A 25,079-nucleotide genomic window follows, 5' to 3' on the forward strand; every position below is an offset into this window, starting at 1 on the left:
GAAGAACAGTGCTATATGTAATAGGATAATATCCATATAACTACAAGGAAGACCAGTTTATACAACTATTAGCTGATTTTACTCACCAAACACGAAAGTCTGAAATTTTCCAAACGTGCAATTAAGATTGCATTGATTAAAAAAAGATTGCATTGGTAATTGTTAGTGATTAGAATGTGAAAATTGGAGGAGAAAGAATAGGTACCTAGGAAACACAACATTGGTGATAAAAAGGATACCAGCGATCATATGATAGAATTTTGCAACCCAACAGCATGCTCATTACAAATACATTTTAAAAAAATATAAGTGGAAACTGTACACTTGAACCTTGTCAGATGGAATACACAGGGATCAAATTGACCACATCTGTGGAAAGAGCCAAGGAAAAGCTCAATTTAATCAGTCAGAATAAGGCATCAGCTATGAAACAAACCATCAATTTGTGAGACTGAAGCTATAGAAAATGTGACGCATTGAATTTGAAGGATTGATGAATTGAACAATAATGAGCAAAGATCAGATGAGTTGTGGGATGATATGAAGAACAACATACATGAAAAAACACAAAAAGTTGTTAAAAAGAAAGAAAATACCAAAATAAATGTCAGAAGAAACTTTGAAACTTACTCAAAAGTCTTGAGGAAAAAAGTGACTGGAAGAAAGAGGTGAACGAAAGCGGCACGTCCACTCAGAAGACAAAGTGATGAGTACTAATGAAACGGACAATGGCCTGGAACGGGGGGAAAAAAAAGGAAGCAAATGTAAGGCATTTTTAAAGATGATGAAACTAAAGGAAAATGTCCAGCCTCAGTTTCCTTAGTGAGGAATGCAGTGGGCAAAATTATGAATGGTGTAGGAAGCATCAAAAATAAGGTCACGTGAAAGTACATCGTCTGCTAACACTCAACCATTTCAGGAGGTATCCTATGATCACAGACTGAGGATATTGGTGAAACACGAGGCTCCGGAAACTGATAGACTGCATTACCAAATGAAACGTTTCAACAAAGAGGCACTCACGAGTGAGTCTATTCTATGAAATTTGGAAGACAGTTACCGGGTCAAGCAACTGGAAGAGAGCTATATTTGTGCCCATTACAAAGCAGGTGATCCAACTATATGTGTAAATCATTGAAGAATATTATTAATATCAGGCACAAGTACAAATTTGCTGAAGATATATTCAAAATGGTTGCAACAGTACACAGACAAAGAACTGCCAGAAATAAAAGCTTGATTCGGTATCCCTGGGATAATGTCAATTTTGACATTCAAAGGCCCTTGGCTGAAAACAGAGAATATCAGAAAGATGTCGTTTATGTTTTATTGACTACAAAAGGCATTGGAATACATAGAACATAGAAAATTATGAATAGCACTGCAAACATGGGAATTTCAGAATACTAACCGAGAGGCAGTCATTCTAAAAGACCAGTGCATGTCCACTGAGTCATCTGAAAGCAGGAAATGCTATGCCTTAGGATTATATCCTTTCACCACATGGATTCAAACTCTTTGCTGAGCATGGAATTCTAGAACACACTTTAAGATTACAGGACAGTTCATTAGCAGTTGGTGGAAGGAAGGCAAGACATCTTACCTTGCTTAAAGCAAAGATTCCATTGGCAATATATTGAACGATGCAGGAAGCATCAAGAAATGGAAAAAAATACACAGAGTCACTGGAGCAAAAAGAACTGGTTGACATTTAACCTTTTAGGAGGTAACACATGATCAGAGCCAAGGATGATGAAGAAAGAAGTTCAAGCTGCAGTAAAAGCATTAGCCAAAAGCAAGCCTCCAGGAATCGATGGAATAATAATTGAAATGTTCAATAAGCTGATGAAGCACTGGAAGCACTTATTTGTCTAGACTAGGAAATTTGGAAGAGAGCTACTTGGCCAACTGACTGGAAGAGATCCCTATTTGTACCCATTCTTACGACAGATGACCCAACAGAATGCTCAAAGCACAGAATCATAGCACTGATATCACATTCAAATAAAATCTCTCTAAAGGTCATCCAACAATGGATGCAGCAGTACATTGACAGGGAGCTGCCAGAGGTTCAGGCTGGATTCAAAAGAGGACTTGGAACAAATATATTATTGCTGATGTCAGATGGATCTTGGCTCAAATCAGAGAATAACAGAAAGATGTTTATTTGTGTTTAACTGAGTATGTGAATGCATTCAACTGTGTGGGTAATAACAAATCATATATATCTTTGGAGAATGGACATTCAGGACACTTGATTTTGCTCCTGCAGAACTTGTTCATGGATCATGAAGCAGTGTGAGACCAGAACAAGAAAATATGGCAAGTTTTAAAATCAGGAAAGGTGTCAGTCAGGGTTGTATCCTTTCACCATCCTTTTTCAGTCTGTATGCCGAGCAAACCCTCAAAGATGCTGGGTTCTATAAAGAAAATCTGGCAGGAGGATGGAAGTAAGACTTTTTAAAAACCTACCATATAGAGATGACACAACCTGGTATGCTGACAGTGAGGAGTGCTTGAGGCACTGCCTGATAAAGCTTAAGGATTGTTACTTAAGTATGGAATACAACTTAATGTAAGAATAACCAAAATCCTCACAACTGGACCAATAAGTAAAATGATAAATGCAGAAAAGATTGAAGTTGTCAAGTATTTTATCTTGCTTGACTCCACAATCAATGTCTGTGGTAGTTACATACTCTGTTGTTAATTTGAGACTTACGAGTGAAGAGGTGGAGTTTAGTGTGTCAATCAGGTGGCAGCTTGATGACCTCCTTTGGAGCTGTCATGGAGATAAATAGCTCGCTGGAGGAGGGACACACGCCAACTCCATGTGAGAATTGTAGCTGATAAGACGCAGAGCTACTCTAGTGCCCTGGAGCTGAAGAAGCCACGTGGAGACCTCTGCCAGCACTGAGATGCTTACAACACCACTGAAGCCACAAGACTTCCCACTCACTGGCCTGTGATCTTCCTGCATTCAGCATTTCTGCATGTGTTTCGTGAGTCTAAAGAGGAATTTATAGACTGCTATCGGACATATGAGCTAATATCAGACTTTTGGACTTGATCTGGGCTGGGCTGGGATGTTTTCTCAATATTCAATTGCTCTTGCATGTAAAGCTCTTTTTTATACACATGTGAGTTTCTCCCTGGATTTGTTTCTCTAGTCTACCCAGACTAACACAATGTCTGTGAAAGCAGCAGTCAAGAGATCAAAAGATGTGTTGCATTGGGTAAATTTGCTACACAAGATGTTTTTAATGTGTTGAAAAGAAAGGATGCTACTTTGAGCACTAAGGTGTTCCTGGCCCTAGTCATGGTATTTTCAATTGCCTCATATGTATGTAAAAGTTGGACATTGAATAAGGAAGACTGAAGAAAAATCTATCTGCTTGAATTGTTCGGGTGAGGAATATTGGAAGTACCATGGACTGCTAAAAGGACAAACCAATCTATTTTGAAAGACGTACAACCAGAATGCTCCTTAGAGGCAAGGATAAGGAAATGTCTCACATACTTGGGAGATGATGTCAAAAAAGATAGCTGGACGACACCATGCTTGGTATCATACTGAGGTAGCAATAAAAGAGAGGAAGTCCCTTAATGACATGGACTGATGATGAATTGACACAGTGGCTGCCACAATGGACTCAAGGACAGGAAGCATCCTGTGAGGATGGTGCAGGACCCAGGATTGTTTCATTCTGCTGTGCATAGGGTCACTGCAGGTCCCAACTGAATCCACAGTATCTACCAACACTCATATACTGGGTAAAAATGATGATTACAGTTACCTTACATAAGAATAAATTATGAAAGTATTATGTACAGACTTAAAGACAATATGCTCTTTTGTTCCTTTAACAAAAGATGATTTATCATTTTTAAAAGTCAAAAGGAAAATATGACAAATATGAGTGAATATGAGTGAATATGAGTGAATATGAACACTCACGCAGTGTTTATGAGAAAGCTATAATTTTAATTATTGTAATGTAAGTTTAAAAAATTCTATATAACAAGTGTTATTGACCAATAAATGTATATAATTAAATAATTGAAATATAAAGCACCTCAAATTATTAGATGCTATTGGAACCTTTTAAATGGAAGCATCTAACATTTAGCTAATTTTTTCTTAAAATAACATATAAATAATTGTTGCTAAATCAGATGTTGCCTGTGTAAATAATCAAATAATTTTAGCATGAGCATTAATCTAATCAATCTAATTAAATTTGTTGTTTAATCTAATTAAATTTATTAATTTAATCTAGTTAAAATTGTTATTTAAATTGTTTTTAAAATAGTTGTTTCTTCCTAACATTTGAACTGTTAAGACATAAAATGGTTTTATATTTCTGTCACATGTATAGTAATATTTGCATATACTCCCAAGTATGTTCTCTATTTCTATGCATTATAAGCTGAAATATCTATATTTTATCCACTATATTAACATTATTTAAAGCATAGCTTCTGGCAAAAATTCATAAGCAGTATATGAATATTAATCTAGTTTACAGAGAGAAGCATATAAATTTTATGATCATTTCTACTGGTAAAGAATTCTATTTTAATCGCTTCTCGGCCTCTTGGCTAAGATCAAGTGTAGAGGCTATTTTAAAGGGTTCACCTGCTCTTGGATCCGCCAGCAGAAGTAAGGAGCTAAGGCATACGCTGGGAACCCAGCATCTCTTTAATCTGTTTCTAGAAATGCTCTCATTGACGCTTCCCACTTTCATATCCCTACAGAGATTATTCATCATGTAGGTTAGCACACAAAAGGGAGAGAAGATATTTATATAGAAAAATTGTAATCTCACTCCAATTTAATTCTGCAATAAATCATTAAAACAATGGATTTAACCTATACATGGTGTTATATAATTACAGTTTGTCTTTGTTTTAATCTACAATTTAAACAGAAGTTCTACAGTGAAACATTATGTTTTATACTGTTTGAATCTATATAAAATTCTTCATAGTTCTGCTTAATAAATACATTGATGTTAGCATATATAATCACCAAAATCTCAGTTAAGTAAAAATGTTGTCTCTTACCTGTGATTTACGACTGTATAAAGTATCTAATTAACTGCAAACTTTTTCTGGCTTCCTCTCCTTAGAGTAAAATATATTTCAGAGAAGCAAAGTATTTCTGACAGTTTCCTTACAAGGACAGACACACTCTTTGACTTGTTTAGGAATTCATGCCTGGCTTAAAAACTTTCCGAAGAAAACTGATTCACCAGAGGTCACACTAATAATTTCCTTACTTCAAAAGAAAATATGTTAAACCATTAGAATTGACTTTAAATGAAGGTTCATTACTAACTCAATTTTACATAAGAAATTTAAAATGAGAATTTATAATATTATGGAAACATGTATAGGCTTAATATAGAATATCAGAAAGCTAATTACTGACTACTTGAGAAATAGCAGTTAGATCAATTCATGAAGACATGTTTTAGAAAAGGTTAACTTCAAATACCACACAGACTGGACAATATGAGAGGAAACCATAGAGATGGCTTCAAAAGAAATACTGAGAGAAGTGCTTGAGAAGATGGGAAGGGGAATTAGAGAGAGGCAGTCCAAAGGAGGCGCGGGGATGGTTTAAGTATGCTCTCAGAATCTCCACCAGCTTCCTCAAAATTCAACCAAAGTGCACATTTAAATTAGGTTAATATGCCCCATAAATGAATCTTCAAGATGAGTCGCTTAGACTTTTCCAAAAAGTTTTACCAATAATCTCTTCTTAGTCAGAAATGCAGAACATTCAATACTAACTCACGCCATTCTCATTTCTAAGTGGCTATACTTTTTCCAACACAAAATTGTTTAGTCCTCTGGCAGCCTCTGGCGTGCATATTCAATATCTTTAACATCGCCATAATTCAAATGCATCCATTCTGCGTTGGTCTTACTCATGCATAGCTCAGATTTCATATGCATATAAAAAAATGGAAGATACCATGGCTTAAGTCAGATGTACTTTTATCAACAAAGTGACATCTTTGTAAATATTTTAAAGAGGTATTTTGCAGCAAACTTATAGGATGAAATACATTGCCTTATTTCTTTATCACTACTTCCATGAGTGATGATTCTTGAGTCAAGTAAAAAGAAATTCTTGAAAATGGCAATATTTCCTCTATTTACCATGCTTTTGCTTGTTAGTTCAGTGGTAGACTATATAACCAATATTACTATCATCAACCATGACAAGATGCATTATAATATAACTTAAATCTATAAATTGTTCTAATATATAGTTCTAGAAAACAGTCAGTAGATGCTGTCTAAAGTGTGTAACACAAGAAATGGATATAAACAGCCCTTTTTTAAGGTTATGTACAACACCAGGAAGAATGAAAATGACAGACTGGGTTTTAATTAACTAATATGGCCCTTACAGCCATAATATCTTAAGTCATATATTGCATGTAATTCTGGTCTTTATACATTTGTGATTATAGTCAAAATGAGGACATTATCTGAAAACGAATAGAATGAGATTAAGGCTGGATGTTAATAGAGTGTGTGGATCAGGCCACATTCTTTGTTTAATGGTTATCTTGGTTATGGTTACTTGTAATGACATAAGGAATGGTACACTATATCTTAGAGGAAAAAAGCTGCTTCTTGAATAACCATAGGGAAAGCCTAGCTGAATAAGATTACTTGGAGGCCAATGTTTACTAGGAACATCCTTCCAAAGTTACCAGGTTTTGTGTGCATAAATAAAATATAATCCTGGAGTGGATAATAGAATATTATATTTGGGTATCATTAAAAAGATTAACTTGACAAGGAAATAGAGGAAAGAGCTGGGAGACAAAGGGCATTTAGAGAGGTCTAGATAAAGACATGTACACATGCAAATATTTTTATATATGAGAATGGGGAAATCGATCTATGTACATATATTTATAGGACATGGGAGAGTGAGAGGGGAGATATAAGTGGTATTAACAAACCCAGGGACAAGGGAACAACAAATGATCCAAATTGGTGGTGAGGAAGGTGTGGGAGGCCTGGTAGGGCATGATCAAGGATAATGGAACCAAGAGGAATTGCTGAAACCCTGGTAGGGACTGAGCATGATAGTGGGACAGGAAGAAGGTCAAGGTAAATTGAGGAAAGAGCTGGGAGACAAACGCATTTATAGAGGTCTAGATAAAGACATGTACATATGCAAATATATTTATGTATGAGGATGGGGAAATCGAGCTTTGTGAATACATTTATAGGTTTAGTATTAAGGTAGCAGAAGGACATTGGGCCTCCACTCAAGTACTCCCTCAATGCAAGAATACTTTCTTCTATTAAATTGGCATTCTATGATGCTCACCTTCCCGACACAACTGCTGAAGACAAAGTGGGTGAATAAGCAAATGTGGTGAAGAAAACTGATGGTGCCCAGCTATCAAAAGATATAGCATCTGGGGTCTTAAAATCTTGAAGGTAAACAAGTGGCCATCTAGCTCAGAAGCAACAAAGCCCAAGTAGAAGAAGCACACCAGCCTGTATGACCACGAGGTGCTGAAGGGATCAGTTATCAGGCATCAAAGAACAAAAAAATCCTGTCATTGTGTGCCCACCTCCCTGATACAACCACTGAAGACAAATGGTGCATAAGAAAATGTGGTGAAGAAAGCTGATGGTGCCTGGCTATCAAAAGGTACAGCATCTGGGGTCTAAAAGGCTGGAAGGTAAACAAGTGGCCATATAGCTCAGAAGCAACAAAGCCCACATGGAAGAAGCGCACCAGCGATCACGAGGTGTCAAAGGGATCAAGTAGAAGGCATCATCAGAACAAAAAAATCTTACCATAGTGAATGAGCGGGGGAGTGCAGAGTGGAGACCCAAAGCCCATTTGTAGGCCACAGGACATCCCCATACAGAAGGGTCTTGGGGAGGAGACGAGCCAGTCAGGGTACGATATAGCAATAATTAAAAATACAACTTTCCTCTAGTTCCTAAATGCTTCCTCCTCCCCTCCCCTCGCTGTCATGATCCGAATCCTACCTTGCAAGTCTGGCTAGATCAGAGGATGTACACTGGTACATATGGAAACTGGAAACACAGGGAATCCAGGGCGGATGATCCCCTCAGGACCAGTGGTATTAGTGGCGATACTGGGAGGGCTTAGGGAAGGTAGGTTGGAAAGGGGGAACCAATTTCAAGGATCTATATGTGACCTCCTCCCTGGGGGACAGACAACAAAAAAGAGGGGAAAGGGAGACGTGGGACAGAGGAAGATATGACAAAATAATAATTTATAAATTATCAAGGGTTCATGAGAGAGGGGGGAGTGGGAGGGAGGGGAAAATGAGGACCTCAGGGGCTTGGGTGAAGAGCAAATGTTTTGAGAAGGATGAGGGCAATGAATGTACAAATGTGCTTTACACAATTGATGTATGTATGGATTGTGATGAGTTGTATGCGCCCCAATAAAATGATTTTTAAAAAAGATTAATTTGCACTATTGATACTCAATCTGACTACAACCAAACAACTTGTGTTTGGGTGATCCTGATCAGAAGGTGGGAGAAGATACTGATGGAATTCCCTAGTGAGTTATTGTGAACATGATTCCCTGAATGCCATCCTCTTGCATATAAAATGAGCCCTCTAAGAAGCAGGAGGTGTGATCTTATCACCTCTGGATCTAGCATCTGGCTTAGCCCTTCCTGACATTCTGATTTTGGACTGAACAACACCCACCATCACATAAGGTATTTCCTCAAACTTGCATGAGTTCCTGCGTGATGACGTTGCAGTGAATTGCAGAACCCAGAAATGTGAGGAAACACGTTCCAGGGAGGACAAGAGGGGAAGTAGAGTGGAATAGCATCATGGAAAAGTTGGGCTCTGAGGCAGCTTTGATCTCCAACTTCTTGGGATTAGTCCATTATTAATTATTCTAAAAGATATCGTTTCCACACAGACCACTTAATTATACCCTTACAAAACTTTTACATAGACTAGAAGCAATTGTTGAAACAGAAAAGGGATAATGAATAGTTTTAAATCAGGAAAAACCTGTTAGGATGTATCCTTTCACCTTACTTGCCTAATCCTTATACAAAGCAAAGAATCCAAGAAGGTGGATTATCAGAAGAGTGGGACATCGGTATTGGAGGGATCTTATCAACAAGCTGTGAAATGCAGCTAACACCTGCCTTACTTGCTCAAAGTTAAGAAAATCTGTCACTGCTGGAGAAAGCATTTAGGAGGAAGAGCAAAGACTACAGCATTCCACGTGGAATACAACTCAATGTCAGGAAAACAAACATTTTTATTATTAGCCCAAAGCCCCATAATTATTTTTAAAGGATTAAAATAGCCAAGGACTTTATTTTATTTGGAATGATAATCGATGCCATAGAAACAGCAATCAAAAAGTCAGCTGAGGTACTGTAATGAGCAAATGTGGTACACAAGAACTGACTAACGTATAAAATACCAACCATGTGGCTTTAAGGACGACCGTGCACCTGATCCAAGCCATGGTGATTTCCGTCACCACATGAATGGGAAAATTGAAAAATGTGCATTCAGAACAATTTATTCTCTTTGCATTATGGTGTTACAGAAGACATTGAACATGTCATGAATTTCCAGAAAGAACAAATCTGTCTGCGAAATATGGGCCCAGCATTCTCCTTGCAAGCATGGATGGTGACATTTAATCTCATCAACTTTGGACACGTTCTCTGCATGGCAAAGTGTAGCACCAGGGAAAAGAAGGGACTCCCTCAGCAAAACGAGTGACTCCGTGGCTGCACCAACAGGCTCAAGTGTAATAACAAGTGTGCTGAAGGTGCAAAGCCAGGTGGTGTTTGGTTCGCTTGCAACTATAGTCAAAGTGAGGGGTGGCCAACTCTTAGAATCTACAAATGGTAACAAAAGTATTTCTAAATTAAAATAACTGGGAGAAAATTGAGAGAAATGCTAGTTTTAAAAAATCAATTAGGAGAGAGAAGGATGCACCTTATTCTATACATTAACTATTTTTATAGCATCTAAATATTTCAGTATTGTTGTAGGTATTATGTTAGATGTTCTAATGCAACACCCAAAGAGAAAATGCCATATACTTAGATGTATACTATATTTGTCTGATATTTTGGTAGACTATTTATCACATAAGATGTTTAACCTTGCACTACAAATGTAGAATTCTAGGATCCCTGAGAACTTAGTGAATTAATCAAAAAGTCATTTCTAAACATGACTCCTTATCTGAAGTGATGACTATGAAATTAAAAGATCAAAATAATCCTGATAAAAATCACCATGATCACCACAAAATATTTAATTCTGATATGCATCCATCTCATATACAATAAATTCTTCATAGTAATAATAGAGAATCAGTAAAATACTAATTTGAAAATAACAGAAGATTTTATTATTTTGAAAACCTTAGCAAGACTCAGAGTAGTTAACCTTCATGTCAAATTTCAAGTATGTTGACCAGAGTCCAGAACATACATTTTCAGGAAAAAAAATGTTAATGGTATTAGACAAGAAACAAACAACTCATTGCCATCAAGTCAATTCTGACTCATAGCAACTCTATAGGATAGGGTAGAACTGCCCCTGTGGGTGTTGGAGATTGTAACTCTTTAAGGGAATAGAAAGATCTGCTTTTTTCCCATTATTGATATTAGCTGAGTAAATTGTTTATTATATTATTTTCATTCATAAAAAATCTATTCTATAAAACACCATTATAATTGCTCATTTGCTTTAAATAACATATTTTAAAACTCTAAAGTAGCAATTACCATATAAGAAAATCCATACCCATCTAGACTTTTATGCAATTTTCATAACAAGAAACTAAATACCTCACAGGTTTCATGCAATTTTTTCTTCACTTTTTTAATACATTTGTCCGACCAGATGTGTATGATAGCATTTTATTAGTTACTGCAGACCAGAGTCCCATTGGCATAATGGTTAAGCATTAGATAACTAACTGCAAGTTCAGCAATTCAAATTCAACAGCTGTTCTGCAGGAGAAAGACAAGACTTTCTGCTCCCATAAAAAGTTACACACTCAGAAATCCACAGAGAGGTCATGATGAGTCAGAATCCATGTGATGGCAATGAGTTTGGTTTGGTGTTCATTGCAGAATATTTTGATTATCAGCCTAATTATGAAGCAAAGCTATTCATCTATGAAAACATGAAGTGGGTATAATCTATCTTTCTAAAGAAGATTAAAAGTTAGAAGTCCTATATTATAAGAAAAAAGAATGTGAAATGATTTCTTTGGGATGGAGATGAGTGCAAGCAGAGAGCTAAGCCTATGAGTACACCCTGGCCATGCCTTTATGGAGGAAACTGGCAGAGTGGGGCCCCGCATTGTCTCTGCCAATGATGTCTGTGTTTCTGACTTAGGTCTTTAATGCTAACATGTGGTCTGTTTTCTATTTGTAAAATGAGAAGGTTGGAATACATACCCTCTAAATTTTTTCACTGAGAGGGAAAATACGAAACCATATGATCCCTAGAGTTCTTGAGACTTAAATATGTATTAGTGGAAAATAAAAATAAATGACATACCTTTGCATTTTTTTTCATCCTTGTTTTAATTTTGCTTTGTTCCCTGGCTTCACGAAGACATCTCTGAGTAGGGCCTTCAAGTAAATGTTCACAACTATGATAAACTGAAAGACAATGAATTTTAGTCTTAATAACGGACCTGTGATAGTTTCCTGTAACAAAAATAACTATGAATAAAAACTTTGTAAATTGAAGTCATACTGATAAATGTAATATTAAAGGAATTAAATTAATAATATTATAGTCCCACAAAAATGCTGTAGGTGCAGTCTCGGAGCTCAGTCACAGCAAAATGTCTAATGGCACTCAACAAAAAAGGATGTGAAGGGAAATTTCTCAACATAATAAAAGCTGTATTTGGAAAAACCAACAGTGAACGTCACACTCAATGGGGAAAAACTAGAAACATTTCCATGGAAAACAGAAACCAAACAAGGATGTCTCCTATCCCACTCTTAGGCAACATTGTGCTGGAAGTCTTGGCTAGAGCCATCAGACCAGAAAAGAAAACAAGGAAATACAAATAGGCAAAGAAGTGAAACATATTGGCAGATGATATGATCCTATATATAGAAAACCAAAAAGCTTCCACAAAAAGCCTGGACACCGGCAACGGTTGAGAGATTCAGCAAAGTTGCAGTACACAAAATCAACAACCAGAAATCAATTGAGTAGTTGTATATCAGCAAAAAGACCAACAAAAAAGACATTAAGAAAAAAAAACCATTTAAGGTAACCACACAAAAGATGAAATACATAGGAATCAACCTAACTAAAGAAACAAAAGACCTATATAAATAGAAAAGATCCTGCGTTTATAGTCAGACTTAATATTGCGACAATATCAAAACTACCTAAATCAGTCTATAAACACAATGCAAGCCCACTTCAAATCCCAAATACATTTTTTAAAGAAATGGTGAAACTAATTACCAAATTCATATGGGTAGGTAAAAAAACCAGAATAAGCAAAGAACCTCGTAAAAAGAAAAACCAAGCAGGAAGCCTTACCCTACCAGACCTAGAACCCTACTACATAGCCACAGTAGTCAAAAACAACCTGGCACTGAAACAGTGATAGCTATAGAAACCAAGAGGTAAGAACAGCAAACCCAGACATAAATGCATCAGCCCACAGGCAATTCATCTTTGACAAAGCCTAGAAACACCCGATGGGAGGACAACCTCTTCAACCAAACAAGACCTATATATCTCCCCCAAAATAAAAACGAACTCAGGATGGATTAAACACCTCAATGTAAACCTAAGAGCTATCAGGATCATCAATGAGAAACTGAAACAAACATAAGGGTCCATTGGCAAGGTATACACCCAGTATAATGAAAGAGGAACACACTGTGGGAGATAAGAGATGACTGGGGCATGCTGAAATTACATCATTTATTCAAATCAGAAGAGTAAAACAAGAGTCCACAAATTGGGAGAGAAAAAGTTACCAATGGCCCATTGGACAAGAGTATAATTACTAAAACATGCAGAACTCTACAACAGCTCAATAATAACAAATGACCCAATAAAGAAGTGGGAAAATGACATGAGCAGACAGTTCAACAACTATTATGTACAGATGTCTAACAAAAACATGAAAAAATGCCCACAATCACTAGCCATCCAGGAAATGTAAAGTAAAGTCACAATGAAATACCGTCTTACATCCACAATGCTATCCCCATTCAGAAAAGCAGAAAACAACAAATGCTGGAGAAGCTGTGGAAAGAATGGAACTCATATACACTGTGAATGTACAACCACTATGGAGAACTATATGGTGGTACTTATAGCAACAGGGAACTGAAATTCCATATGATCCAGCAATACCACTGTAAGGCATATAGTGATATTGAAATAAGGAATATAGTAGTAAAATAAATATAGGCATATAGTGGTAAAAGAAATGAGGCACAACATGAATGAATGTATGCTGTCCCATGTCTATGACAGCACAGTTCACAATAGCAAGAAACTGAAAGAGGTCAAATTATCCAACACCGGAAGGATGAATACAAAACTATGGCATATAGACACAATGGAATACTATGCATCCCTGAAAATAACAGTGACGGAATTATGAAACACCACATGACATGAAAGGACCTGGACACCATTATGCTGAGTAAAGTCAGTCAAGTACAAAAGCACAAATATTGTATGAGTGCACTATAAGGAGAAATACCAAGTAAGCAAATCTTTGGAACCAAAGCCCAAACAAAGAGGTAAAAAGACTGCCTACTGGGCATGAACTATACATACCCTCCTTATATGCACTTCATAACAACCACTTCAAAAGAGGTCCTAACATTGGGTGGGGTTACTCCTTCCAGAAGAAGGAAACTGAGATGATGATCCAGTTGATGCTATGCTTCATTGAGACAAGGCTGCACAAATCAATAGGTCCTCCACAGGAATGAGTGGAGAACATTACTGGAAAATCAAGTTAACAAATTGGGGCGGGGGGCATCTACGTTTCCGAGGAACTACTAATGTTTCTGTCTTTGAATTGAGTGGGTAAATGAAGAGGAGCAACCTCACATGGGGAAGGGATGCTAAACAGTAAGTGTAGGGAAGCTAAGGGGAGAACAAAGCCAGTTTTGCGTTCCTGGGTAGTCACTTTGAATAAGTTTCTCCCCTACCCTCAGCGAACCACGCCGTGAGATAAGCATTAGTAGAACCTTAGATGCTGGCCTCTCAGGGATCACAGCATCCCCCAAAGGCCACACCAGCAGGACGAGACATGGAAGTCCGACTGAATAAACTGGGCCTCAAATCTACCTGTAGCCCTTGCACTTCGGACTTATATCCTGAGGAGAAAGGAAGGAAAGGATGGCCACCCCAAGACCATGGAAATGGCAGTCATTGGACCTCGGATGGGACCCGTGGCTTAGTGAGTATCTAGTGAAAGGGTATACAGAACCACCATAGATTTAGTACTTAAGTGCTCCCTTCACATTAATATAACAGGTATTAATCTGATAGGCAAGGATCTACACTTGAAAGAACTATTACAATAATTTTTCCCTAGCACTAACCTCCATGCTCAATGGACAGAGCTCAATCCACTAAGAAATCAATCTGTACAAAGCACCCACTCATGGATTACAGCTCACACTTTGACTACATGTGCATAAACACAATCAGTAATAACTTAAATTCTATGACATTGGAAATATTATTGATGTTATCAGTGCAATATCTTATACCCCAGAGGGATGACTGACAATGGTTTCCTTTTTGTTTGTTTTGTTTTTTCATGTGTCCATGTGTTTTTGTTTTCATTGTTGTTCAATTTTGTTTATGTCATAATATGACTTCCAAATTAAACCCAAGTTGTATATAACCCATGGACAAGCAGATGGATTCTGGGCTCCCACTTCTAGCCCCATCCAAGAACACTTAGTTCTAATAACATGGCCTTCCTCTATCCTCATCTTCATGAAGAGATCGCTGAAGATAAGGGTGCTACAGCACAGTGTAGTGAAGAGCAAATGGTACCCCGCTTTCAACTGGAATAGTATTTTGTGTCTTAAAGGCTTGTATTCAAACAAGAAGTCTTTTAAGTGAGGTGTCAACTAAGTCCACATCAAAGAAGCACTCCCGTCTGTGTGATCCAAAAATGACAATAACAAAATCCAGTTGTGGTCAAGGGAATGGTATCAAAGTTTAATTTGTGAACACCCACTTTGGAGAAGGTTAAGGAGGACAGGGGCTGCCCAAAATTCATTTTCAGAGTAACTTGTCAGATTAAGCCTCTGGCAGATCTCTTCTGACCGCAACAGAGATTATTGCAAATTTACGGTGGATCAAATCATGGTATAATATCACACTTCGCCAGTTGACCTTCCTCTTGGCCTACATGATTTTTCTCTAGGCTTAAATATTTCTTGCTACATGACAGAAATTTCTTCTCTGGCTTTTTCAATATTGTTGGTCTTTTCTTTCTTACCTTTATTTTTATTTTTATCTTTATATTATTATTTTCTTCTTTCTGTTTTGTTTTGTTGTTGTTCTTTATTGATTTTGTTGGCTTTTCAGTTTATGAGTCACAGAAGAAGTGGATGCATCAAGACGATAACTAATGAAATGGTTTCTTGGGGATGGGGGTAGGAGGGTGAGAGGAATTGGGTGACAAACAACGCATGTGGGAGGGGAAGGGATGACTAGAATGAATTGCATATACTCATGTATATTCAAATCTTTTTTCCAGATTGCTTCTTTTTTTAAAATAATTTTATGGAGGCTCATGCATTCTTATCACAATTTATACATCCATCCATTGTGTCAAGCACACTTGTACATTTGTTGCCATCATCATTCTCAAAACATTTGCTTTCTACTTGAGCCCAAGTGACTAAACAATTAAAGTGTATAATGTTTATATTTTATATCAAGAAAACAACTAAAAGAAACCAATGTTGACCAATGGTTACCATGGATGAGGGAGGAAGAGTTTGTGCTTAGGTGAATTGAATTTATGTTATTGGTGGTGGAATAATTTGGGGAAGGATAGCGATAATGGTTGTAAGTTATATTATAATCAATGGTACGGAATTGTACATGTAGAAGCTGCTGAATTGGAGAATTTTTTATGTGTATTTTTTTTCAGAGATAAAAAAATAATTACACTAATAATGAGTACAAGGAAGAAGAAAATGTCCTGAAAATTGATTGTGCGAATGATTGTACAACTCTTCTGGATGTGATTAAACTATTGAATTGTATGATATATGGAAGAAGTGCCAATAAAACTTTCTAAAAATGTAGGTTGGCATTACTACATGGCTAATAAATGACATGGCCAGCCAATTTCAGAGACAAGGAGCCAATCTTCAATTGTATTCTATCCAAATTCCTTGTATCATGAGTTTTCAAAGTTGATGAATGAAATTGAAGAAGACCAAAGTACAAAACTATCATTTAGAGAACAATGACAAAATTCCTAAGTGAATGCAGATGAGAGATTTTAAAAGAGAGAATACGGTGTTAATAAAGCGATTGTTTTCTATTCCTCCTAATGTTAGGAATAACAGGAAGGAGAAAGGTGGTGTTGTATGAAATCAAGTTCTCATATCAGTCTTGCAATATATCATGACTGATACAGAACCTGTACACGGACCAAGAGGCAGCCATTCAAACAGAGCAAGGGAAGGGCGAGTGCTTTAGAATCAGGAAAATTGTGTGTCAGGGTTGTGTCCTCTCACCACGCATACTCAATCTTTAAACTGAGCAGAGATTCCTAAAGGAATCGTCTCAGAAAACAAGTTTCCTTATTGTTGATTTCAAAAGTGAATTTATTTCAAGTAACTGCTAATATTATAATCATGAAAGCATTAATTAAAGAAGAAAGTATTGTAAATGCGATGTTTATAACACAGAAAAGAGAATGAGTAAAATCTGTCTGAATTTTTTTTCTGTCCCTCTACTTTACCAACCATGATATCCTTCTCCAGGGACTGGTCTATGTCCAACTTTCACATGCAGAACAGGCTATGGAAAATATCATGGCTTGGGCCAGGCATACCTTAGTCCTCAAAGTAAAATCTTTGTTTTGTGATGTCTCAGAGTTCTTGTGCTGCAGACTTTTGCAATGCAATGCATCATTTGATTTTTTGAGTGCTGCTTCTACAAGCATTGATAGTTGCTAAAAACAAAATGAAATCCTTGAACACTTTGATCTTTTCTCCATATAACATGATGTTATTTACTAGTCCAGTTGTGAGGATTTTGGTCATCTCTACATTGAGTTTCAATTCACGTTAAAGAGTATAAAGCTTGATTTACATCAGTAAGTGCTTCAAGTCCTCCTCACTTGAAGCAAACAAGGTTGTATTATCTGCATATCACAGGTTGTTAATACTACACACACATACACACACACACACATGCACACACAGGGCTTTAAAAGTTACTGGGAAAAATATATTTAAAAGATAATATAATTCTCCCCAAATATTTTGAATTTGTGTGTGTATATATATGTATAGCTACCAGGACTCCAATTCACACATACATAGATTCTAAGCAATGTAGGTTTAAAATGACTCTGTGTATGACTGAAGTGCTTTTTCAGTAATAAACTTTTCTACATCATGCTAAGTAAAGTGCAAGCTCAGCAAAAAAGAGGAAGCCCATGGACAATATGGATTGACACAGTAGCTATAACAATGGAATCAAACACAAAACAATTGTGACAGTGGAACAGGACTGGGCACTGCTTCCTTCTGTTGTAAGAATGGACTCAATGGCACCAACAACAGCAGTATTATTAGGGTCCAATCAAAATGGTGGCTTCCAAATGGATCTATTTAACTGTTTAAATTCAATGGAGAGAGGTGAGTTGAGAAGGTAAATGGTGACCATTTAGGGGATTCCAGAGGGTTTGTCTTGATAGAGTTTCTTGAAAGATGTGAGCGAATCCAGGGACATAATTAAGGACATATTTTAAGAACACTTAAAGCTGTTCTGGTGAGACAACGGCAGGAAAATTTTATCCGGGAATTTTTTTTTTCAAGATAATGAACCTACTCATTCTTCAAGAGGCACAATGCAGCCCTATGAGATTCACTGGAAAATCCCACACCATCTACCTTAGAGTCCAGATCTTGCCCCTTCAAATATCTTCTGTCCTAAGACTTAAGGAACATTTCATAGGAGCATGATTTGAGTTACTTGAAGATGTCAAAACAGAAGTTCTTCAGGGAAGGACTAGATAGATGGAAGGATATGTCAAGAAACAATACATTCAAATTTTGATGTTTGTTTAAAAACATTTCCATGATTTTAAAACAATGTTTACATATATATGTTTTGCATTTATACGTGTTGCATGTATATGTATATGCATATGCATATATGCTTGCCTTATTTAAATAGTCAAGTTTTAGAGATATTTAAGGTAATCTGTTACAAGGTATTCCATTATAACAAGAAGCCAAAATCTCTGATAAACATTTTTTCTCAATTTAGAGTGTTCAATATAAAGAGTAAAGAATAGACAGTATCATACATGATTGATTTTATATATATATATATATATATATTTATCAACATTTTCATTTATGAAAAAGTTACGCTACTACTACTTGCCTAACCTTGGACATAGTATTTGTAATCACTTAATATGCAGGTAAAAGTTGGACAATAAATAAGAAAGTTACAAAAAAATTCATATTTCTGAATTATGGTGTTGGCAGAAAATAACTTTGGATGTTGAAGAAGAGACAAATCTGTCTTGGAAGAAGTAAACCAGGATGCTCCTTAGAAAAAGGACTGTGGAGACTTCATCTTATGTGCTTTGAACATACTAACAAGACAGATCAGTTCCTCAAAAATGACAGCACGCTTGGAACAGAAGGTCGGAAAAAAGGGGAAGAGCGCCAGTGAGGTGAATTGACACAGCGACAGCATCAAGGGGCTCCATCCAAACAACCGTGAGCACAGCCCAGAAGTGGGAAATGTTTCAATCGGTTGTACATACTTATTAGATCAATATTAGTTGGAACTGCCTCAATGGCACTTAATATCAATAATAACAACCAGATAATCGTTTTAAAATATCACTAAAATGTTCAAATTTTATCACATTTTAGTTTTACCATTAATTTCAGGAACAATGGAACTACGCCCAGTTTCCATGTGTCTTAATGTTGTTTCCAGTCCAGAAATCTAAATAATAAAATACAAACATATAAGTTATTTCCTAAAAAGCATTTTAATAAAATATAATGCTTAATTATTTATTATAAAATGTCAAAATAATAATCTTTTAGATGAACTGAGATTTTTTAAAATTCAAACAACTATTAACAAAAGGAAAATATTAGTATCTTAAAATCAATTTCATGGGAAAATTTAAAGTATCTATTATGGATACACGTCTGATACATTTATTTCACAACATAGTTTCTGAATTAAGAATAAGCAATGCATATTTTGGATGTTAATTATTCAAGATGCTAGTTTGATAAGTCTCTGCTCTGTTCATGTTGCTTCATAACAACTTAATTTATCCTTATATTTATAAAATAAGAAGTAAATCTTATTTGGGAAGTAAAATATGAAGACACAATTGTTGTTCCCAAAACTCATAGCTCATTTTTCCACCCACAGACACTCCCTGTTTTATTAAACATGTTTTATAATTAAGCACATTTGTTAGTAGTAGCTCACATTTATCTGTATTTCCTGTACAACAAATTTAAAATTCAATTTTAAGAAAGTGATCTCATTCCTCCCTGTATATGAATATAACAACATAAAGTTCCATCTGTTTAATTAAATACAGATACATACATTTTCCTCTACTATCACTGAGTAAAAAACATTTTTTTATTAATGGAAAAGAAAAGATACTAAAGAAGAGATAGTAAGCTATAACCTATAGGTTAGTGATCATAAAATGTATAGAGGAGGGAATAACATGCTAAATCTACTTGTGTAGACCAAGTGGATTGCAAATTTTTCAATTAAATTTCTTATTGAAAATACATATTAAGTATATTCAGAAAATGTGTTAGTACCAAAAATTCCTACATACTTTGAACTCCATTGGCCTATGTTAACATTTGGCATTACCATGATATATGTATCACCAATAATAAACAAACAGGATACATTCTTATTAACTGAACGTTTATATTTTGTTCAGATTGTAGAACTTTTCCTTAATATCTCTTTTAAGTTCCACAATCCATCTGAGTTACTTTTTTGGTTTTCATTTAGTTATCATGTCAGCTTAGCCTCCAATAGATAGGGACAGGAAAATTCCCATGTTCTCATGAATTTAACAGTTTTGAAGAGTATGCAGAGGCTAGGACTAAGACACAGTAGTTCAAGCAGAATTCACTGTCATTCAGTGGATGCTGACATAGTGACCCTGAGTTTCTAAAACTGTAACTCTTTACAGGAGTAGAAAGCCCCACTTCCTACCCGAGGATGCACTGGTGGTTTCAAACTGCCAACCTAGCAGTTAGTACCCCAAAACATAACTACTATGTCACCAGGGATTTTCATGCCATAAAAACAAGATAGTTGTATATCAAGGTAGTATCTGTTCACCATACTCTTCATTCTGTACATGGAGAAAGTAATCCAAGAAACTGAACTATATGAAAAATTGGGTTAAAGGGAGACTTATTAGAACCTGCAATATTCAAATTACACAACCTTACTTATTGAAAGCAAGAAGAATTTTAAGCATTTTCTGATGAAAATCTTCAGTATGGATTGCAACAGTGTAAAGAAAACCAAATTCTTCATAACTGAATCAAAAGCCAACATCAGGACACAGAAAATATTGAAATTGCTGAAGATTTCATTTTGCTTGGACCCACAATCAATGCTCACAGAAGCAGCAGTCAAGAGATCAGATAACACATTACCTTAAGCAGGTCTGCTGCATAAGACCTGGTCAGAGTGCTAAAGAGCAAGGGTATCAATTTGAATACTAAGGACTACTTGAGTCAAGCCGTTATTTTCAATTGACCCATATGTGAAAGTTGGATAATGAATGAAGTAGATCACAGATGTGGTGATTTAAATGGTGATGTTGGGAAAGAACATTGAAAGTACCATGGACTACCAGAAGAACAGACAAATCTGTCTGTACAGAATGCTCATTAAAGAAAGAATGGTGAGACTTCACCTCACAGACTTGGGAAATGTTGTTAGGAGAGACCAGTTCCTGGGAAAGGGCAAGATTCATGCTAAAGAAGAGGCTCAAGGAGTCAGACTGAGCTAGTGTCTGCAACATTGGACTCAAACATAACAATTAGGTACAATTATATAGCATTTCATTCTGTTTTAAATAGTGCCACTACAAAGAGAAACCAACTCCATGGCAACTACCATCAATAGTAGTAGGTTAGAATCGCCAGTGGCACTGCTGGCTAAGTAATAGGCTGCTAATCACAAGGCCAGGAGTTCAAATCTGTCAGAGGCTGGACGGGAGAAAGACGAGTCTATCTGCTCTCACAAAGATTACAGCCATTGAAATTCTGTATAAGATCACTCTGTGTCAGAATCAACTCAGTGGCAATGGGTTTGTTTTTCTTGTTTGGTAGGGTCGCATTCTGCAGACTATCTTTCAATTCTGTTTGTCTGATATCTTTCTCATAGTCAAATTGGATTTATTGCGTTTGGGGGTGAAGGACAACAAAGAAATGCCATTATTGTCCCATTATATCAAGAGTACATGGTCCGACCTGGGGGAAAATTATGAAAAGTTAGACATAACTAAGCATCTTGAAGAATTCGTTTCTGGGTCTGGGGTCTCAGGACTATAATCCTGGGGCCATCAGGTTAATTTACATGACATCATTCACTAACAATATTTTACATTCTACTTGAGTAGCAACCGGAGTCTTTAAAGATGGAGAGTGGTCATCTATGGTGGACTACTGGACCCTCCCTATCCAGAGGAAATAGAAGTGAAATAAAATGAAAATTGAAGAGACAGCATATAAATGATGTTCAAATGGTTGAACTAGGTGTTATCAGATTACTGCTACCAACTGCTCTTAGAGGGATCACACGATGAGGTCCTGAACAGAGTGGTAGAAAGGGATAGAATAAAACTCAAAATCATGAAAAAGACTAGGATGACTGATTGAATTGACAATGATTGAACCCCCAAAACTATGATCTTTAGTCACCATTCAGGTTTGGAAATGAGTTTACTTCCATGGCTCAATTTTCAATCAGACAACATGTCTATAAATAGAACAATTCCACCTTAGAATAATCAAACCGTTGGGACCAAGAAGGCAGCACTATCCAAAGACAAAGTTGGAAGGGTTAGGAAAGGAGGACTGGAAACAGGATGCAAAGGGAAGGGGATTGTAGAGATTGTGGGGAAACAAACTGTGAATCAACTGATGAATGTAAAACTGATTATCTGCTCTTTGCAACAGATGATCTGTTTTGTAAACCTTTACTTAGTGCACAATAAAAAGTTACATACATAGATGTATTTTTAAAAATCGTACAAACTCCCACATGCCTTACCACTGATGGTGCTAACCATGAACACACCACTGAAATAGTGGTTGCTAGAATTCTGCGCTGTAAAATTATCTCCTCCTCCCACTCCCCAACCTCCCTTCCCCCCACCCCCCGCCATTACTAATTTTCACAGCATTTTTGCAATCAGGTCATTCAGTGGCCAACACTTAAACTCCACCACCTTGAGAAAGACATATTCACATAAAAATATTTAGGTGTTTTTCTTTATTTATATATATATATATATATATATATATCTTATCCCACATTTATTTTTTAAGCATTTTCAGTATCATGATAGATATATCAATGCTTTGTTTATACTTTGGGTTATAACCCAATACTATATTATTTTTTTTACTGGAATGGCTCTTTGGCAGGGGAAGTGTTTGAGGTAGATTCCTGTAATGAGGAGGCTGGCTCTAGTTTTTGATGTTTGATTGATAACAGTTTATAAACCACAAAATCTCAGCAAACTTGTTAGTAAGCTTGTGTCTCCAATCTCAGTAAGTTGGTCAAAAAGTCTGAATTCTCTCTTTTAGCACTGATAGATTAGGTAGGCCAGGACAGCCCATGAGAACTCTCCACCTAACAAACTACAGGAAAACAAAACAAAACAAACAAACAAACAAAAAACATTGAACCAGTATTTTATTGCTCCTTCTTGAGCTATTTTGTGCCTATTTGGGAGGCCAGGCGTATGCTACACATTTACTGCCTAATAACTGTGCCGCACTCTCTTGGTGCACGCTCAGCATCGCTCCTCTCAACACCTGAGCCCATAGTTTGGTGTGCTCCTCTGTAGACCACTTCATAAGTCCTATGTCCCTCAACGTGCCATGTGGGACTTTCTTGTGTTTTCTTTTCTATTTTGCTTCTTTGAGGTTTTGTTCGTGGTATTATTTACAATTAAATTTGAATGTGCAAGAACATAACATTAAACTTGAAGCACAGGAAGCATAAATACAAATAACATTTTGTATTTTAGTAGGTAAGATTTTCACTCCTGAAAACAAAACTTATTTAAAGTAAGTCTCATCATTGGAATTATTCCAGAAATACTATTACCATCATGCAAGTTCATTTTAGTTACTGAAAAGTTTGGCCATGATAAAAAATCTTCAGAAAACAAACAATAATAATAACAACAAAAATTTTAACATAGTTATACTAATACACTTTCCAGTAAACTATTGCAGATTTTTCATATATCCCCAATTTTTTATGGAATCCTGTCTGTTAATATCTCCTCAACTTTGTCCCAGGCCTAAGGATGTTATCCATGAACAAAAATTCGTAAATATCAAGTTAGTAACAAATCTGATCTAATATTGTTATGGGGTGAAAAATCAGCATGATTTATTTCTTATTTCATAGCTGATTCACAATGACCTTAAAAACCTGATCTTTGTGCCTAAATTTGATACATGAGAAAGCTAAGCTATAACTGTTGTAGTAATTTTTCCAACGATGATGGCGATAGCTGTCAAACCTGGCACTTAAGGTTTGACCACAGGGCCTGAGTTTTTCTCCTAACTTCACTTTAATGATAGCACATAAAATCATGTTTGAAATAACATTTAATCAACAATACTTTGATAGTGGTTTAAAACGAATGAAATATTTTTCTTGAATGTTTTAGAATGAATTTTTTTGCAACATGAAAATCAGCACACATTTTTAACAATCCATATCAGTCATGAAACCAGTATTATTCCCTACGTTATTTTTTAAAATAGTTTAAATGATCACTTTCAGGCAGATCTGTCTTTTTACCTGCCCCATTGCTCTGTCTCTTTGCAAGGAGGTCAGCATTTTCTCCTTCAATAAAGTGTGATGTTTCTCGTGTAACACTCGTATCGTTGGCTCATAAGATGCATAATGTAACTTCAGCCTATGAAAACAAAAGGGCAGTCACGTCTTAAAGGACAATTGAGTTAAATCCGCGATTTCCATCTAACATCTAAACCTTTTCGGTTTTGTGTTTGCTTGTATTCTGGCATTGGTGTAACAAATGAATAACCCCCAAAAACCCAATACATCAGAAGCAAGAAGTACAAAAAGTATGATTTGGTACATGACCAACGCAATCTGCTACTGAGTGAGGAAAAGACCACATTAGTCTTGATTTAATGAGTTCTTCATTTCTTACTAACAACTGCTGTACTCAAGCTTGTGCTTAGAAGATAACTGCTATTCATTGATTTTTTTTAAGTTGCAGTTCCTTTAATCGATGCAGAAAAATATTTCAAGATGACAAGGGTTACAAACTATGGATAATTACACAGAAGAGTGTCATTCACAACTAAAGAATGGTCTGAAAACTAATTTGACTAACCTTATATTTAGAGAAGTTAATTATAAAAGAATTTAGATATCTCATAAAAGAAATAAAGATATAGTATTAACATATTTTATCAACACATTTAAAATGTATTGAATTTTTAAATTCCTTTAATGATATTTTATTT

The 25,079-nt window shown here is 36.1% G+C and overlaps 1 protein-coding gene across 1 annotated transcript in view; it reads right to left on the reverse strand.

Moving 5' to 3' along the window:
- SPAG16 (sperm associated antigen 16) overlaps positions 1 to 25,079 on the reverse strand; it is a 1,005,436-nt gene that overhangs the window by 916,238 nt on the left and 64,119 nt on the right. Inside the window, exons 7-9 of the mRNA XM_075529250.1 lie at positions 24,385 to 24,502; positions 19,203 to 19,272; positions 11,593 to 11,696 (exon numbers count right to left, since the gene is read on the reverse strand). Of these exons, the coding sequence (XP_075385365.1) occupies positions 11,593 to 11,696; positions 19,203 to 19,272; positions 24,385 to 24,502 (292 nt within the window). The remainder of the gene's footprint in view (positions 1 to 11,592; positions 11,697 to 19,202; positions 19,273 to 24,384; positions 24,503 to 25,079) is intronic.

This window comes from Tenrec ecaudatus, chromosome 13 (assembly GCF_050624435.1).
Source record: "Tenrec ecaudatus isolate mTenEca1 chromosome 13, mTenEca1.hap1, whole genome shotgun sequence".
NCBI lineage: Eukaryota > Metazoa > Chordata > Mammalia > Afrosoricida > Tenrecidae > Tenrec > Tenrec ecaudatus.